The sequence below is a fragment of the Gymnogyps californianus genome, chromosome 15, assembly GCF_018139145.2.
Source record: "Gymnogyps californianus isolate 813 chromosome 15, ASM1813914v2, whole genome shotgun sequence".
Classification (NCBI taxonomy): Eukaryota; Metazoa; Chordata; class Aves; order Accipitriformes; family Cathartidae; genus Gymnogyps; species Gymnogyps californianus.
Window position 1 is genome coordinate 3456592 of NC_059485.1, and position 18114 is coordinate 3474705.

Sequence of the window (18114 nt, forward strand, 5' to 3'; positions counted from 1 at the left end):
TCTGGAGCCTCAGATATCAAGTCAGACAGAACCAGAGGTATCACAAAGTCAGTTCTTGAAAATGATCTGCTTAAACCAAAAGATTATGCAGTATTTTGCTGTCTTTTTACCTCAATTTAGATTGCCCGGCTGCGCAGTGAACTGGATATTGTTCGTGGGAATACAAAAGTGATGTCTGAAATGCTGACAGAAATGGTACCTGGACAAGAGGATTCCTCAGACCTTGAGTTACTCCAGGTAACAGTTTCCTAGCAAATATGATTCTGATCCTTTCTGTGCTTGAGTTTCTCTGCGGGGTGTGGTTTTCGTTGTAGTTCACTTCTTGGTGGCTTGGTTTGCTTGGTTTACATAATGAATGTGGGCTGTGCTTGACCCTTGTTAGTCTCCTCACTTGATGTTCTTCATTTGTTAAAGCTTCCAGTGACAAGGATTTCCTAACTTCTCTTGAAACTTGTTCCAGTGCTTTCTTCTCTGCATAGCTAGAAATTTTTCCCAATGTTGAATATAAGGTCTTCTTTACCACAAAGCAGCTTAGAATTGCCATAGGCTCTGTAAGCCCTGAGCATTTCTGCTTCTTTTACATCCTCCATCATCACTTGTACAGTGTCAAAACATTCCCAGTCACTATGCAGGAAAAAACCACTCCATGTTTCCAGCTGGACTAAATATTGCCAAGGGTCTGTGGATTCTCTGCCACTTGAAATCTTATATATGAACTAACTGTCTTTCCAGAACACGTGCTGTAGCTTCTCCTGAAAGTAGTGTCTTAAGGCAGGTGCTCAGGCGAAGTTTGATGCTGTCTGGAGGATTAGACTGGGTAATCAGAAGGGATTTCTTTGCTGGCAAGTCTCAATCCAGTGCAGCATTTATTATCTCAAGAGGGAAAACGGTATAAGTTGAGCTCATGTCTCAGGCTTCATACCTGTTTCCCTAGGCCAGTGGTAGCGGGGTGGCCTTTTGGTTGAGGAAAGTAGCACAGTACCACATGCAACACAGATGAGGAATACTGTGATCTAGCATTTCAGCTGCTGCCCTTAACATGGTATTTGCCTTTCCATAGCTTCAGAAATAGGCTTCTGTTTTGATCCTCCAGCAGGGAGGATGGGCTCCCACAGCAGTACATTCGGAGGAAGGCAGGCATTTGCTCTCTGTGATACATCAGAGTTTGAAATCCATCCAAAAACTGGTCTCTCCCATGCAGCGGTATTGCGTGTTTGTCTCAGAGCCATCATGGCAGCTGATGAGAGGCTTTGCAATAAAGAGCCTTTCAGTTACTGCCCATTTGGGTCGGACTGCTCAAAACAAAAGAAGCTTCCAGGAAACCACGACAGACCAAAACAGCGTAGAACAGTTTGCTTACATTCAGAAACAACTACTAACGTCTTGACAGCGTAACCTTACAGCATAGCTGTAAGGTGAAAGAACTTGATCATAAAATGGAGTGACAGCAACGATGCTTTATTCCAACTGGTTCCCTTCTTTGACTGATGCATCCTAAATCTGAATCACAGAGCTGGGGAGAACCTGGTTTTGATCACAAAGGATGGTTAGTCTTTTGAAAGCTGTGAGCTGGGTGCTGCACGCAAGGACTCCTTGCTTTGAGGTTTATATAGCCCTCCTCCTTAAATAATTCCTGACATTTTCTCCAACAATCAAATGTAAACAGCTTGCTAGAGAGCCAGCTCTGAGCAGAATAGATAGGTACTGTCAGCCCTCTCGGAAAGGCAGCAAACAAACCTCTGAAATGTCACAATCTGCTTCTAAAGTGATGGGATCAAAACTGACATTGGAGAACACATTCCTCAAGCTGTTAAGGCAGCTGGATTGCACTAGGTGAAATTTATCCAGAGCTTAGGATGTCAGACCAAGCAAGGAAAACAAACACATTTTTGCTTTCATCCCGAAGGTTGTGTACCAACAAGTCATCCTTGTTTAGTGCTGAATTTTTGCTGTGAAGTGGAGCTGGGGGGGTGGGGGAGAAGATGACAGAGGGACATGCTTTAGTTGAAATGTCAGTGCTTATTGAAGTAAAACCGTGGGCCTAATCAGTGGTGCCATGCCATATGTCACGTTTCTTCTTGTAGTTCCTCCTCAACAGACTGGTTTTGACCTTTGGTCTTGAGGCCTTTCAGGAGTACAGAATTCTGCTAAGTAATTGGTGATGGAAGAGATGTCCTGGAAGCATGAGAACTCCTGGTTTAGGCAAACTCAAATCTAGATTTCTTGGCATGAGAGACTTCTAAAATAAATGCCCTTACTCTATATTCTTTAAAATTTTCTTCTGAAACTCCCCACTGCCTTTTTGCAGTCTCTTGTCTGTGGACTTGCTCCATTGAAGGGAGTGTTTCTGTGTATAGTTCAGTACTGAAGTGTGTGTGGAGTGCTCATCTTTTCATGCTGTTGCTCCTTGTTTTGTGTTCACCCTCATGTTCTCAGTAGCTGGTAAGTTCTGCGTCCCCAGCACTTCTCTTCCTAGCACAGACTTAGCTACTCGTGGTAGCCCTGATGAACTTTTTTTCCCCACTTGTACCACCGTGTGCATCTTTTAGTTTTTTAAGGATGGTATTGCCAAAAAGAGCAGATTGAATTTTCCTTGAAAGCTCTCTTCTGGAAAGCTGTTGTATTAACAAGTTTTATTCTTAAAACAGATCACTAAAATACAGATATTTATTTTCTGAAGTGCTCAGAGTTAAAGAAGAATCAGGATGTTGAATTGTAAATAGGCTCTCAAGGTTTCATGCCATCGTCTCTTGAAGGGCATGTTTGATTAGATGTGCTTTTGGGTGACATTTAATCATGCAAAGATAGACTTGTCTTAGTGTTTCTCAGCTGGGGGATATGTTTGGCTGTGAACAGAGCTCAACTAAATCTACTTATTGCTAGCTGCTTATCAGAATGTGTGTGCGCAATGCATTCCTCCTAGGAACTGAACCGAACCTGTAGAGCTATGCAGCAGAGAATTGTGGAGCTTATCTCACGAGTGTCCAATGAAGAAGTCACAGAGGAACTACTGCATGTGAATGACGATTTAAATAACGTCTTCCTCCGATATGAAAGGTGGGGGACCTTTTCCATCAACTGTTTACATTCATTCTGGGTTTTCACTTAAGTGTAAAATAGGTCAGTTGACAAGAGTTGGCCATCTGGGCCAACGGTGCAATGTAACAAAATGCAGAGAACCAAACCACAGAAAGCATTTACAAAGTCTTTTTATGGTCTTTTATGGTAACATTCCTGTTTCAGTTGTTTCCTTTAATACTATGATTTTTTTTATCTTTTGTCCTAGCCGTTGAATTTTTGTGGGACGCATCCATAAAATGCAGGGCAACCTTGTGCAAAACTCTCAGAACTAGCAGAGACTTGAGTCTGCACGTCCCTGTTGTGCAGTGCTGTACAGATGTAGGGACTTGGGACCGAAAATAGCACAGCCACAGCCGCTAGTTCCACTTGCTAGCCTGGGCTCTGCACAAACGCTTGTGCTGCTTCCTGGCTTAGGGAGGCTCCCGTGAGCTCTCTCTGTCTTCTGATCTCTGAGCTTTCTAGTCCCCGTACTGGTGCAAGGGGAGCCGTCTGAGGTGGGCGTGACCTTCATCCATGTAAGGGTTTTGTTTTTAAGTAACACTTAAAATCTTGAAAAAAGCCTGTCTTGCGCAGAGCTGAGGTTTCGAAGAGTTGGTCGGCGGGAATCATCCCCAGGGGCGGGACTTGGGTCATAGGACTTTCAACATGTTAGACAAAGGCGCTGTCAGCCACATCTGCTGCAGTAGGTGACACGTGATACAGCAGTCTTGGGAAAGTTTAATCTTCCCCTTAATGACAGGCCTGGGGAGCGAGGCACTAAAGAGTACCCTTTGTTACTTGCTCTTAGCACAGGGCTTTGTTTCTCAAGCCTTTAAAAATAAATTAGACTCTAGATCTGTGAATCTGTGCTGTCACGGCAAAGGCTGGAAAGAAGACTCAGTGGCCTCGATTTTTGTCTTTGATTTAGTCGTTCAGAGGAGATTGGGGCAAACTCTGAAAGAAATGCTGGCTTTTTATGTGAAATGATATGTGTTTCATGCACAAGCATGATTCTACAAGTGGCAGAGTGTAACTGTCACTAAGGCTCAGTCTGGTCACCCTTAATATTTTTTCTATTTTCCTCCATCTGTGACTTTGCTGGCTGGGGCTAATGTATTTGTAGTCATTATACGCTGAAAGGTGAGCTGAGTGATGTTAGCAAGCTATTTGTGGTAGAATAGCTGCACTGGTCTAAGCGTTTCAATAAATTTCAGTTCCTCCTCTGCTATTCCAAAAGCTCCACATCCATCACCCTGATTTCTAGTATGGGTATCGAGCTCTGTCAGTGACTCAGGCAGGAGCTCTGGCCTTCACTGTGAAGCTTTGGATGTAAACGAACGTGTGGTTCATAAGCCTTTTGGTGAGAAATATGGGGTAGGAGGTGTCTTAGGTTTCCAAGTAAGGGAGCTGGATTTCCAGTAATAGTAGACACCCACAGTTTCCTAAAATTGAAATTTGGGCCTGAATTTAGTTTTGCTGCCTTTTAAGTCTGCCTTTTCCTCTGTTACATTAAGAAAACATTTTCGTTTGCTTGAGATTCTCTGTTGTATTTTGTCCATCTGGGAGAAAACCCACAGGATTATATGAATATTACGGGTTTTTTACTGAAAAGAGAGGTTACATGTGAAACTACTTTTAAATGAGGAAAAATTCTAACCTCAGAGAAATCACGGTGCTTTTCCTGGTAAGGAAGGAGATCAGACTGGCTTCAGACAGACCTTGGGAGGAGGTATTTCCCCCTGATTTTTTGAGTTCATGAAAGCTGGGTTTAGGTTTGCAGCCCCAGATGCACAGCTGGTTGGGAAAGGAGTAGAAAAGAGACCAGATCTTGACTAGCTAGGCTTCTTCCCCTAAGAAGTATGAGGATTTTTATCCAACATCGTTACTTTTCATTCTTGGAAAGTACCAACCTATTTGAACATAGGTTCTGACGATCTTTGAGCTGACCCAGAATGTTTTAAGAAATGAATCTACTAATCATTGTTTCTCTTGCCACGTGCTGCCTGGGTAGGGCTGTGCCAGCATGCATATGGCTTCTAATTTACATGTATTGCAGCAAGAGGGAGCTGTTAAGTGGGAGTAAGACTTGCTGAGGTGCTCAGCTTATTTAGCTGGGAGCATCAATCTTGCTGCAGTTCCTCCTGTCCCTTGGCTAACAGAATAGTCTATCACGAAGCACTTAATGGAAAAAAAAAAAAAACCCCGAACCCAAAGACAAATCGTACAGTGTTTTTCAGGCATGTGTGTGCTGCAAGATCAGATTAGTCAACTTAACATTTGCCAAGAATGCAACTTCTACAATTATCCTCCCTTTGGCCTGGGGGCTTGGAGTTAAAGCTTTCAGGGTTCCCTCTTGAACCAACAAAAACTAAGTTCAGTAGCGAGCATGTCACGGCTTTGTTACAAACTTGTGTTTTTCATTGTTTATTGGCAGCTTTGATAGTCCATGTTGTTTTTTTGGTTTTTTCTAAACAGATTTGAACGATACAGATCGGGACGTTCAACACAAAATGCCAGCAATGGAGTAAGTACCTAACTCCATTTATTATATCAGCAGCTACACCATGCTAGCTGTACTAATATCACTAGTATCAGACCTTTTACCTGTCGAGCCTTGTGTTCTGCCTGTAGTGGCTAATAGTGCATACCAGGAAAAGAGTGTAAGAATGTGGCAAACCGCAAGTGACAACTTTTAGCTCAGGAAGACACTACACTAAAACATCTCTGTGTTTACAATCCTTGATGGATTTTCTTTCCTCTATTAACTTTTTTGATTGCTTTTGAGTCCATGTGGACTTTAGGCATTCACAATGTCCTCAAGCACTGAGTTCCACAGTTTCACTGCATGTTTTTACATATTTATGTGGGTATTTATATATAATAAATATTTTGTTTACATTTGATCAAGTCACTTAATGATTTTTATTTGCTCTATGTAATTCTTCTTCACTGTGTCTTACAATACCGCTGTTCAGGTTAATTTTCTTCATGCCACTCATAATTTTAGGAACCTCTCTCATCTCCTTTTTCAGCAGCCCCTTTCCAAGCTGAAGAGTTACAGTTCTAATTGTTCTTTCAATGAAAACTATTTATAGTTGTTTTATAGTGTTCAAGATCTGAGTTCATGATGAATTCATCTGTGGCACTATTACACTTTCTATTCTGCATTCTTCTAACCATTTCCTCTATTTACTTTGCCTGTTTGATTGCCGCTTCTACTGCAGTGTGATGTAAACTTCAGCACAGGCTCTGCATTGTAACTTTAGTCACAACAAAGAAGTTTTCTTTCTGAAAACAGTTTATACCTACTGTGGAAGATGGTAGCAAATTCAGTTTGACTTAGATCTGATGTTGATCCAGTGCTAAAAGAGGTGGAGAACACAGACACATTAGCTAAATCTGAAGAGATGTAGATGACCTCCAGGAGAGTTTCCTGCTGTGCTGAGCAGTCAAACTGAGTTTTTTTGGTGGCTGACCCTTTTTATTCTGCACTCATCACCATAGTATCCAAGAGACTGGTCCATTTGGCAGTATGCAAGAGAGATCTTTGTAGGAAGCGCCCGTTATTTTTTGGTGGTTAATGTTGCACTGCAAGAAGAAATCTGTGGCATGTGTAACTTGCTCTGTTTCTTGTGTCCCAACAGGTACTGAATGAGGTGACAGAAGATAACTTAATAGATTTGGGTCCTGGCTCTCCAGCTGTAGTGAGCCCAATGGTTGGAAACTCAGCACCCCCGTCTTCACTTTCTTCACAGCTTGCGGGGCTTGGTGAGTACCTGATCTAAATAGTGCTGATGAACATGAGGCTGCAATGCATGGACTTTTTCAAGCCTAATCAGTCTGTGGGTCTTGAACAGCATGCGGGGGCTGCTAGGCAATCCAGGTGTGCGATTGTGGGAGCAAGTCTGAGTGGTTGCTGAGGTCCCTCTGACCGACCCAAACGCTCAGTACAAGCCCTTATCGTAGTAGGCTGTTGGGATTTACGAGGAGCCATTTTTCACTTGTGGGTCAGGGAGTTTCTGCTCCCTTTGGCTCTCCACTACCTGATTAATGTTGCCATGTAGCCTTCGGAAGGTTTGGGTATGTGGCTTACAGGATTAGGAAGGCTTCCCACTCCCCTGCACTGTAGCGATCTGTAATTGGGAACCAGCGTGGCACAAAGGGAGGGATTTATTAACCAAAGGGGAGACTGAAGGAAAGGGTGCAGGTTCTTGTTCATGGTAAAACTTGTACTACTACTTTTATTTCTGCTTAGGTATAGCACTCCATGAAATCAGTCTGGTGAATGTTCTTGATTCCCCTTCTACAAATAATATTTGAAATCTTTGGATGAAAGGTTTTATGAAACTGTTAGGTGTTTTACATTAAATCAAACCAAAGATTGCTTGATAGGATCACTCAATTTGACTGAAGGTTCTCCACCTTTTTCAGCACTGCGCCAATATCACATCACTTGATTTGAAACTGTTGGTTTTGCAGTCAATAGCTGAGAGGCAGCATTGTGGAGAAGACTAGTATCCATGCCCCAAAATTTGGACCATGTTAATGAATAGTACATATCTCAGGATGAGATTGGCAGCAGATGCACACCAATTCCCAAATGCTGGCTTCTCGATGAGGAGTACTTATGGTGTGGTGCTTCCAGGAGGAATAAGACAATCTCTACATTTGTCTTTTAAGACAAGCATGATTAGCAGCCTCCAGCCTCTTCTGGACAGAACTGTGCTCAGTGCTGCAACTGTTAACTAGATGATATCTATAGCTATCCTGTATTGTTAATGACTTCCTCTGTAACCTACGTAGTCATGGCAGTGGTGCTTGCATATGGTTGCTATTTCATTGGTTTGCTTTTTTTGCCTCTGGTTGCAGACTTGGGTACAAACAGCGTCAGTGGCACACTCAGCTCTCTACAACACTGTAATCCTCGTGATGACTTCGACATGTTTGCACAGACAAGAGGCAGTTCCTTGGCTGAGCAGCGAAAGAAGTATGTTGGAGTTTGTCTTTAGCGCTGTTTGAGTCATGGCATTGCTGTTTTCTAAGGGCATAAATCTGAAACTTCTTGACTAAAAAAGTAGTTTTGGCGTATGTTTTTGTGCTTTTAATCCAATCCCTATCCTGTTGGTCATTATTAGTATGAGCAAGTGGAGAAGTTCCTGCTGCTGGGCAGAGCAGACTGGCTGAGTAATGTTATTTGACTGTCTTAGTTAATGAGCTCACTGGAAACTTGGAAATGAACTGCCTTTACTTCTGCAGATGCTTCTCTCATAAAGGCTTGTCATCCCATCCACTCGGCCACTGCTTGAGATACAGGAGCATAAGGGTCCTTCACCTGAAGGTCATGGATATACTTTGGTGACTGAATTACTGTCATCAAGGGCTTGGAAACAGAATTACCATCCAGTTAAACTCTCCCTTTGGCCCAGCAGTCAGACTCTCGCAGGCTGTCAAGGCAGCGTAGCTTGCTTGGCTGCCATGCTATCCCTAATTTGTTTATATGCACAGGGCTTGCATCGCTAGAGCTGCAAATCTGGCACTTTCAAGGGCATTTAACAGGTCAAATTATTTTAATGTAAAATAAATCTATGCAGTTATTAAGAAATCCTTCAATCCCTGTCAAGTGAGATTCAGTAAAAGACACAGTCAGGTATTTTTCTTTCATATATTATTTCTTGCCTCCTTCTAGTTTCAGATTCTAGAGGATGTAGTGGCTACCAGCAGTCAGAACATCATCAGTATCTTGTCTCAAACTAGCAAATGTTGTTAAATATTTTAGCTCAGACCTTAGCAGATTATCAAAAACTTACAGCTCTGGAAAACTTGAGCCAGCAGATTTATTGGGATCTTTTATTTGCAGTTATCAATATAGCTATTGGTACTGCCTCAGCTGTAGTATCAGTGTTGAGAAGACGTGCTCTACTGTAGAGGCGTACGTTATCACTGGAGATTTCAGGCTGAGAGCCCTAATGTATAGTCAGAAAGGAGATGCATTGCAGAGAGATCTAATGGAGGTCCCTCTGTCTCTTGTGCTAAATGAAGCACGAAACTAGTCTTCCCACACTGCACCTCTATCTCCTTCTGCGAGCTAATGGAACAAGGAGCACATATCAGTCCATGATTTCACAAGGGAGGATTGCTATATCTTCCTTGGATTGTACGCTGTGTAAATGGAGCAGCAGCGAGGCAGTAAAGATGTGAGTGTGACTTGCCGTGGTGTGTAGGTGAGAGCCTCTGGGTGCTGTGCTCAGAGCTTGGGAGAAGCCAGCACGCTGGAGGAGAAGGTGCTCCTCCCGCTCAGACATGCAGCTCCTCCCAGGGGCTGATTTATGGGCAGGTGCTGGCGTCTGCTTCAGCTCATGGTTCACCACTGCGCTCTGAGAAATGATGCTGTTGCCTCTGTCACCTGACTGCTACATGTCCCTTTTGCATAGCAATTTAAGAAGCTTTTTAAAAATCCAACCTCTGGAAATAGTGCATTTCTTTGTATGCTTCGCTGTAGTTGCTTAGCTACGTTTCATCTGTCTTCGAGTCTCCCTCTGCCTCCCCCATGCACACATCAAGGTCAGGCTTCCAAATGTCATCTTCAAAGCTTTGCAAAACGTAATCTGTAATCAGGCCTCTTTTCATAGTCCCCTGCTAGCTCTTGGACACGCTTATGGTGCCTCGTAACCTACTTGCCTGCCTTTCATAATGCCAGTCTTACTCTTCTTGCTTCAACATGCTTACTGAAACTGATGGATGGTCTTTATACAGAGCACACTCCTCTTCTTGGAATACACTTAGTACACTTGAAGTCTTGTTAAGAAAAAGAATGTGCTTTCTGATTTCCAGGGGAGTAAAAGAGAGTAGCAAGTGCATTCTGCATGGGTGACTGCTGGACTTCCTTCTAGTTCTGTGGTTTGTTCCTTTCTTTCAGCGTGACGTATGAGGATCCGCAGGCTGTCAAAGGACTAGCGTCTGCCCTGGATGTTCGAAAACAGAACACAGGAGGGGTAGGTCGTTGCTCTGCGTTTTGTTATCTGAAGCCGTGCGTGGAATCCAAGCTGTAGGCAGCTGCTTTGACCGAGACTTCTCATTCTGTATTCCAGCAACATGCTCGTACTGGCTATTTTGAAATTGATATCTAGGAGCAAGTACTTGCTCAGTAATGATCTCTAAAGAGCTGCTACTTAGCACACCAGCCTAAAAGACTGCAAAGTCATAGTGGGTAAATTCTCCTGTGTTCTTGCAGCTTGCCTGGGGGGGTCTAGCTCTTTGACTGGAGTCAGTGCTGAAAAGAATAAGTGGGGACCATCTTGTGAACGCTGGTGTGCATTTGTTTGGTTCGTTTTTGCCTATGAAAGTTGTTGCAGTCTTAATCTACTAGACTTTGCTCTAAGTGCATGGATACACGAGCAAGTTACAGGGAGAGAAATTATGTAGACTTTTAATGCTTCACATGCCTTGCCATAACTGCGCTTGCATGCAGTCTGTTCTGTCTGTCCCAGGGCAGGCTCCTGCTGTCTTGTGTGGGCAGAAGAGGCCCATGCGCTGTCACCTCACAGCAGCCCATGCTAGAAACGTGTTTGAGAGCGCGAGCTTGGCCAGCTTTGTCTGCATACCTTGGTGAAGGCAGAAGCGCAAAGAGCTTTCAGATCGTCCCTCAACCCCTTTCTACCACTCTGCTTTTTAAAACCGCCCTGCTCTTTTGTACTCAGCTGTGTGTAAGTTTTTGGGTGACGGAGCAAGTTCAGAGCCTGTTCCTAGTCTAATTTTGGTCTCTGCTGACCACTAGGGAGCATGGCAGAGCCAGTGTAGCATGGGAGAGCCAGTGCAGCGTGCACACGCCTCCCTCCATGGAGAATTGCCTCCCCATGCCTTGGCTGAGCCCGCCCTGGTTCTTTCATAAGTTGAAATGGGAGTGCTCAGGGCAGCTGGCATGCCTGGCAGCTTGTGCTCTGAGCCAGGGAGAATTTGCGTTCGGAGCCAGCTGGGGTCAGATCACAGCTGCCTGCCTGCCTTGGCCACAGTTCAGTGGTAGCAGGGCTTCGGCAATGATTTCTTATGGAGCATCCCCCCCGCCCCACAAATCTATCCGCTTGTTCCTGTCCTCCTGCAAAAAGGGTAATTTATAACCCAGGTCAGCCCTGTGACCAGTTTCAAGCTCAGCCCCACAAAAACTCATGCCAGCAGTACTGAGGGAAAAAGGGGAAGCATGGGGAGGCAGGGGCAGAAGTATATTAAGGGAGGTGAGAGGGGAATTCCTGAAGCCAGTGTGGCAACCCAAGCTCCCAGTGTCACTGAGCTGTGTTATTGGCAGGACCTGGGAAAGGATTTGAGATTCTGCTCTTTGTTCCTGGCTAACCGAATGCAGGGGGCTTGCATTTCGCTACTGGTCAAGGGGCCTATATTCCCCTGGTGGCCATGGGGTCATGTCTTTATTTATTAACACTTTTGTTCTCAGCCAGTTCTGCTTGAGGCACCAGTGTGACGTGTCATTCACACCAGCGTAGCTGCTGCTCTGCCCGAAGTGTTGTCAGTTCAAAGGGCTGTGTCTAAGCTAATCTGATGGTCAAAGTTTTTTGGGGGCAAATGCTTTATGGGTTGTGGAACTTTGGGCTCTGAGATGTTGTAGAGACTTTCAGCCTCTTTTCAAAGGTCCTGATGACTGTATCGTGTAATCAGAATAGCTTGTTTTGAAATGCAGTCTTTCGGCAATTGGTAAACACTACTTTTTATCAAGTGTTGTGAGGCTTGTGGGTGTCTCTTCTTAAAGGAAATAAAAATTAAACTCTCCTAAAGTTACCAGCCCCAGCATGTGTAGGAAAAAACTGGCAGTGCTCAGTAAATGAAAGACATGCGTTAATTTGGGTAGAGAGCTAATTTAAGAACAGCTCTAGGGAGGAGCCAAAAGCTTCGCAGCACATTCTTCACACACGTCTTGTTCCAGCACAGTTGTCCAGTGGTAAAATTCAGCACATCCGACGTTTCTAATGTAGTCATTCTCAGAATGGTCTGTAGAGAGATGGCTGGTCACGTGGCATTAGCTGTCTTTTAATATGATTTAGCAGCTGGAAACAAGACGAGCTAAAAATACACTGTTTTCTTAATATTGCTTTTCCATGTTGGGAATTGCTTTTGTTGCCACAGAGTTGTTGCGTGATCACAACTGGGAGGAGAGGTGTCCAAGAAACAATTCTCTAGTGTTACACAGCTAGTAGATGAAGTTGAAGTGATTTCCCCCCCTTTTTTTTTTTTCTCAGCACAAGTACTGAAATGAGACATAAAAGATTACAGCTCATTCTCCATTATCTGTGGTAATGGGGACAGGAGAGGTATCCCACGTATACAGGTATCTGGATGGAGGTACATAAACACACCAGTGGCTCTCTGCTGAGCTAGCCCAGTTCTGGCAGGGCCGGTGGGCTGGAACCGCTGCGCTCTGCCGCTCCTGAGCAAGCCCCTCCAGAGCTAGAGATGACTCTGCATCCGGGCCCTGGCTCAGGGATGAGATGCTGAAGGACAAAAGCCATCTTGAGAGTCTTTGTGTTGCTGTGCCATGCAGTCTGCAACCTGCTCAGAGGAACTGGATGCATCAGCGGTCCTTTTAACCTCTGCCGCTCTTCGAGAGGGGCAGTTTGAAAGACTGCCAGAACACTGCAGCAAACTGCTGTTACTTACCCTCCTGCTCAACACCATCATTAGAGCTGTTGTACTGTTAGAGTTTGGGGCAGAGTCTGTCCGCTGAGATCAAGGAGGTAAGTAGGGTGTGCTGCAACTCACAGCTTCATAAACAAGGGAGACTCCACAGTGCGTAACACTAGTGTTTCCAGTAAAGTCTGACTGATTTTAGTAGGTCGTGTAGCCTACATTTTTTCTTCTTCTAAGAAGATGACAAACATCAGCCTCACTACTAGTCAGTGATTTTTTTATTTTTTTTTTTATTTTTTTTAATATCAGCATGGAGGAAGTGCCAAAATTGTGTGAACTGTCTGTAGGAAGTGCAGAGGTCGGGGTGAGGTCTGTCCCTCCATGGACAGAGCTGACAGGCAGCAGAGGGGGATGCAGCTGCTGCCAGAAGCTCCCATAGGCAACTCTGTGTGTGTGTGTGTGTGTGTGTATGTGTATGTGAAGTTTTTAACTTGCTGCTGTTATATTACTTTATCACGGGTTGTTGCTGTGGTTTCTCTCTTTATGGACCTTTCTGTTCTCAACACAGAGGAGAGGTAAAGGTGGGAACTCAGACATGGAGCCCATAGACAAGTGGCTAATTACACAAGGAATGGTGAGGACTTCACCAGTGAAGCGATTCCTACTGCCCACCCCAGTCCCTTTACCTAGAATAACCATCCTCCATTCACCTCCTGTCCTGCCCTACTGAACCACTTGAAATCAGACAGTACAAGGAGTTTATTTCCCACCTACGTCATTACCTGGGGCAAAGGGAAAGATTTGCACCAATTTCTGGTTTATACAGCACAAAGGCCTGTAACCAGCTGAATCATTTGTAGGAGCCCACATCACCTTCAGAAGAGGCCTGGGAATCCAATTGGTTCCTTATACTGTCTTGATTTATTTATGCAGTATCCACTTTTCGAGGGATAAACACAAGTCTCATGGATCTTGTTCATAAAGAGGACACTTTCTATGTGTCTTTAAAGCAGCCTTTTCTGGTAGTGCTTAACTTCATGGTCTGGAATAAACATACGGAAGTTGTAGGATCATACCTAATTGAACTGAGTAATGTAGGGATAGTTCTTTATGAAAGGAAGGGAATGGGAGAACTGCTACCCAGATTGACATCTTCCACCCCACTGGCATTAGGATTCAGACTCCAAAGTCTGTCTAGTGTTTCTGGCTTTAAGGATTTAATTCCCATGTCTAGTGATGCCAGTGCTCTGATAAAATCAAGCTTCTGAAGATCACTGAATCTGTGCACATTTTGACCTTGTTTGAAGTTGTCCTTCATCAACATGCTTGCAGAGAGAAGTTCAAAAGCCTGCTTTAAATGCAGAAGTCAGAGGTAGGTAAAAAATAGCCTCAGCTATGCCTTAAAGCCAAGTTCCAAGACCAATTTTGTATTTTTGGACGACGTAATCCATCACTTTAAGTGTCTGAGATTAGTACCAATAATGTGACCTAACTGTACAAAGTCCTTCTGAGACAGTCCTGACTGCACCGGAGTTCAGAAAGGTGCAGTGCAGAATTCCCTTTGGGCTGGGGTGTGCTTGCAGTGCAGCGTGTGGGGCTGGGCATCAGGAGGCCCATGGAGCAGGAATGCCTCAGTCCGGGAAGATCCTTGAATGTCCCAGACTAAGCTGCCTAGTGCTTAAAAAGAGAAACGTCCCAGAGAGTTTAAGGTTGAGAAAATCCAGAGTGTGCAATATCGAAGTGCACCAACCCTGTGAAACACTTTGCATTTATTCTTCAAGACTGGATTAGGGCTAATCCAGATTATTTCTGAGGGCCAGCTTGTGAATTTGTCAGAAGTTTGCATGGCTGGTGCATGCACAGTGATTGGACACGTGCGTATATACAGTCGTATTTGCCTGCTCGTGCAAGCACCCAAAGGCAGCTCTGTGCCTGCTAGCACACGTGGGTAAGCCCAGCTGTAGGTACCTATCCTTGGGAGCCAGAGTTTATTTCAGTGCTTGTTACAGCTCGTAACATGAGAGGGAAAAGCCGTAAAGTGAGCAGCGCTTGCTTTGCCTCTGATGCTGTTGACTGTGGTTCACAGAGGCTCTTGCTGTTCGGTGGCTCCGTTGCAGCCAGAGATGTACTATGCCACTGTTAGATGTTCATCCATAATGAATAATCCAGTGATTGAGTTAGTTCCTCTTCTTTGCCTTTCCACTGTTTACAAGAGCAGGGAAGCATAAAATCGGCACCCCTGCTGTTCACACCACTCACACCACTGCTTTATTAAAAAAACAAACACAATATTTGTTCATTGGCTTGTGGTTATTCAGTCTGGAAAAAGGATACTGCAGCATTCATGGAGGCATACGGATTTGGGGAGGGAAGCGGGTCTGGCTGTCCAGCCAATCGCGGATCTTACAAGCCTGTCACCTTGTTTGTATGCTAAGTATGAGAGAGAAATACCTAAAATAAAACTAAACTAATCATTAACTCCGTTTCTCTCTTAACTGGCTGTAGTTCTTAACTGTATTTATTAATACGACTTTGTAGCATTTGCAATACCAGTGGAATAACTAGCATCCCAGGTATGAACTTGATGTGCACATTCTTTGGTAACTTTTTGTACTTTTGAGATGAAGGGGAAAAGAGGGGTGAGCTGACATTGCCATTACCTGTGCCTGTACAACACTGAGACCACTGAAAGGGTATTCTCCAGCTGCCAGAGTGGTACTCACATCCCTCGTGACCTGATGTTGTTCTTTCCAAACTGCGATACGTTTAAGCTTAGGGTTGAGTTCTTCCCACTCCATTTCTGTGCATCCCGGTTCACCAACGCACCTTTGCAGAGGGAGACTCATTCAGGGCTCCGTGTGCACTCTTCCAGTGAATTTGGCAGCGTTGTTTCTGTTTCAGCTTAATCTACAGCTCAGTTCTGCTGGCAAGGTGATGCCAGGACCATGGAGACACAAACCACACCTTTATCCCTTCCAGCTATGCCTACAAAACTAGACAAAATGATATCTGCAGAAAATGTTCCGGGTTCAAACATGACTTAGGGATGTTAGCTGAGCTGTGCCAGTACCAGATCTGTTTGCAGTGTAAGGTCTGGGTGTTTGCAGGCTAGGCCATGCAGGTCTCATACAGGGATCTGTATCAGCAGCTCTTAGGCGCAGACTTTAGCATAAGGCCACCACGTTTTAGTGCAGGTAATTCCCGTTCCCTTCTCATGAATTTGGGCAGCTCTTGAGATTTGCATGAATATATTCATTTGTTAGAATAATCTGTCACCCCACTCACATGCCAAATGGGTATTTGTTACAAAAGTGAGAAGCAGGTGTTGCTTAAGCCACCACGTCAGGACAGACGTTATTTGGGACAGTGGCAGGGGAAGAATGAAACTGAACCAGAATTCACAGAAGGTGATACGAACCGCTTTCAGCATGGCATCTTGACCACTAGCAGCATGCCTGGCTAGAGAGGAGATTCCTCTCCATAGTAAAGATATGTGAGTAAAGATAACAACATCTCAACAAAGGTTTCATGTAAATTAGTAACAAAGTGGGATGCTGCTATGTATGCCTTCAATAGAGAGATAGGATCTAAGATGTGGAAATTACTTGGGTAACATGAGACTGTTGAAATACATCATCTTCTTGGAGACTAAAGTGCTTGAATTGTGGGCAAACTGAGAAATAAACGTGTGAAGATCTCATTTCTTCTGTGTGGTAGGACCCCTCTCCCTTTTGAAGGCAAGCAGGCGTGTTCCCTTGTTCTGAAGACGACGTGGGTTTCATTACCTGTCCAGCCATGGCATTTAACGGAGCACTCTACAAGGACAATGGGGTACCCCACGTGAAGGAAGGCTTTCGCTGTCTGGACATGCCTGTCCGATCCAGATTGGCTGGTTGTTGTATGGGCACAACAGGCTGTGTTGGGGAACATACTGCACCTAAGCTCTTGCCTTCCCCGTCTATGCGATGTGTAAACACAGTTACAAGTAATCAAGTAGCTAATTCAATCCTTACATGTAAAGTCAAATGTTCTAATTCTAAAGTCTAAAAGTTACATGTTCTAATATTGGGGCCAGGAAGCTATTTCAAGATCACAACAGCTTTAAATAGATGGTAAGACTGTAGTAGTAAGCTGGAGTAGACTGCTAGTGTACATCTTGGTGCTCTTGTTCTGCCACCGTAGGAATGACAGACCTTTCTTTACTATTGCTAACTAACGGGGGGGAGTGAATAGCAGCTAACCAAGTATTGGTGTCAGCTTTGTTAAACATCTAGAAAGAAGTCGAATTAACTAAGCTACTACAAGACAGTAGTCTAGCAACAATTAGCATGAACCTTGTTAAACATTTTAAAAGCATTAATGAGCTCACCTAGAGACCTGAATTGTCATTTCATACCTGCTTCTTTTCCAGTGGGATCATTTTTAATAGAAATAAAATGTGATAATAATAACCTTAAACTGTCGTTTTAAGGGTAGAATATTGGATTTTATGACTTCTGAGGAAATATATTGGCAATACTCTTTGGCTTTTGATTGCTAGTGAGAACACCAACACAATCTAACTTACGAACTTGAATTCCAGGTTCCTGTGGGTTTTGTGGGACTGAACGCTCGCTTTTGTTCTCCCAGCCCTCCTTTTCCATTTCCCTTTCAGGACTGTTGAGATGATCCCATTTGTAGGATTTTCCAAAGACTAAAGAAAAAAAGGAATTTGAACAATAAGCCCAACTTTTAATTAAAGCCAGTTACTTAAAGTACCCAAAAATATTTTGTGACTTAATTTCCATTTACTTTGAGTATAGACTTTTAAAAAAGAAATCACAGCATCGTTATAAAAACAGCTCTTGCAGCCAACACTGACTATCTAGGGAGCTGTCTTGCCAAGACTGAGAGCTTCACTAGACCGTGTATGTTTGCATAATCAAAGTATTAACAAGACAGTATCCCATCCTGGAGCCATTTTCATGTAGTCTGTGGCTGCCACTGCTGTTTGTTTCCAGAAACTGTTGTCTTTTTTAATGTGTAAACTAGCTAATTTATTTTTACATTGCTTCTGTTGTGTTTTAGGGGATTAGTTTTAACGAAACTCCCCTCCACATTTTTCAGTTTAGGGCTTCTGGAAGGGGGAGACTTGCCAAATACACAACTGACTGGCAAAAAATGAACTTCTGTGTGTGGTCAGTTTCAAATGAAATATAAATTGTTACGTACCATAAATGGTACAATGTTATAGTTAAAATACTTTAAAACTTCCAGTTACTCTTGAGAGTTTCCCCCCTCTTTATTCTTGGACAAATTAAAGCTGATGCATTTAACCCATGTTTTCTGGCAAAAATGGGGCTCAGAGTCTGAGGAAGGTAAATTGGAAGTTTGAGCATGGAAGGAGCAATAGATAGAAACCCTTGGCTCTTCTGTAAGTGTGCT

General features: G+C 43.8%; 1 protein-coding gene across 2 annotated transcripts in view; it reads left to right on the plus strand.

Annotated features, from left to right (window-relative positions):
- Positions 1 to 18114, plus strand: part of TOM1L2 (target of myb1 like 2 membrane trafficking protein) — a 59414-nt gene that overhangs the window by 29888 nt on the left and 11412 nt on the right. For both annotated transcript variants that reach the window (XM_050905760.1, XM_050905761.1), the window contains exons 7-12: positions 121 to 237; positions 2924 to 3057; positions 5536 to 5584; positions 6705 to 6828; positions 7930 to 8047; positions 9977 to 10052. In XM_050905760.1, coding sequence (XP_050761717.1) covers positions 121 to 237; positions 2924 to 3057; positions 5536 to 5584; positions 6705 to 6828; positions 7930 to 8047; positions 9977 to 10052 — 618 coding nt within the window. The remainder of the gene's footprint in view (positions 1 to 120; positions 238 to 2923; positions 3058 to 5535; positions 5585 to 6704; positions 6829 to 7929; positions 8048 to 9976; positions 10053 to 18114) is intronic.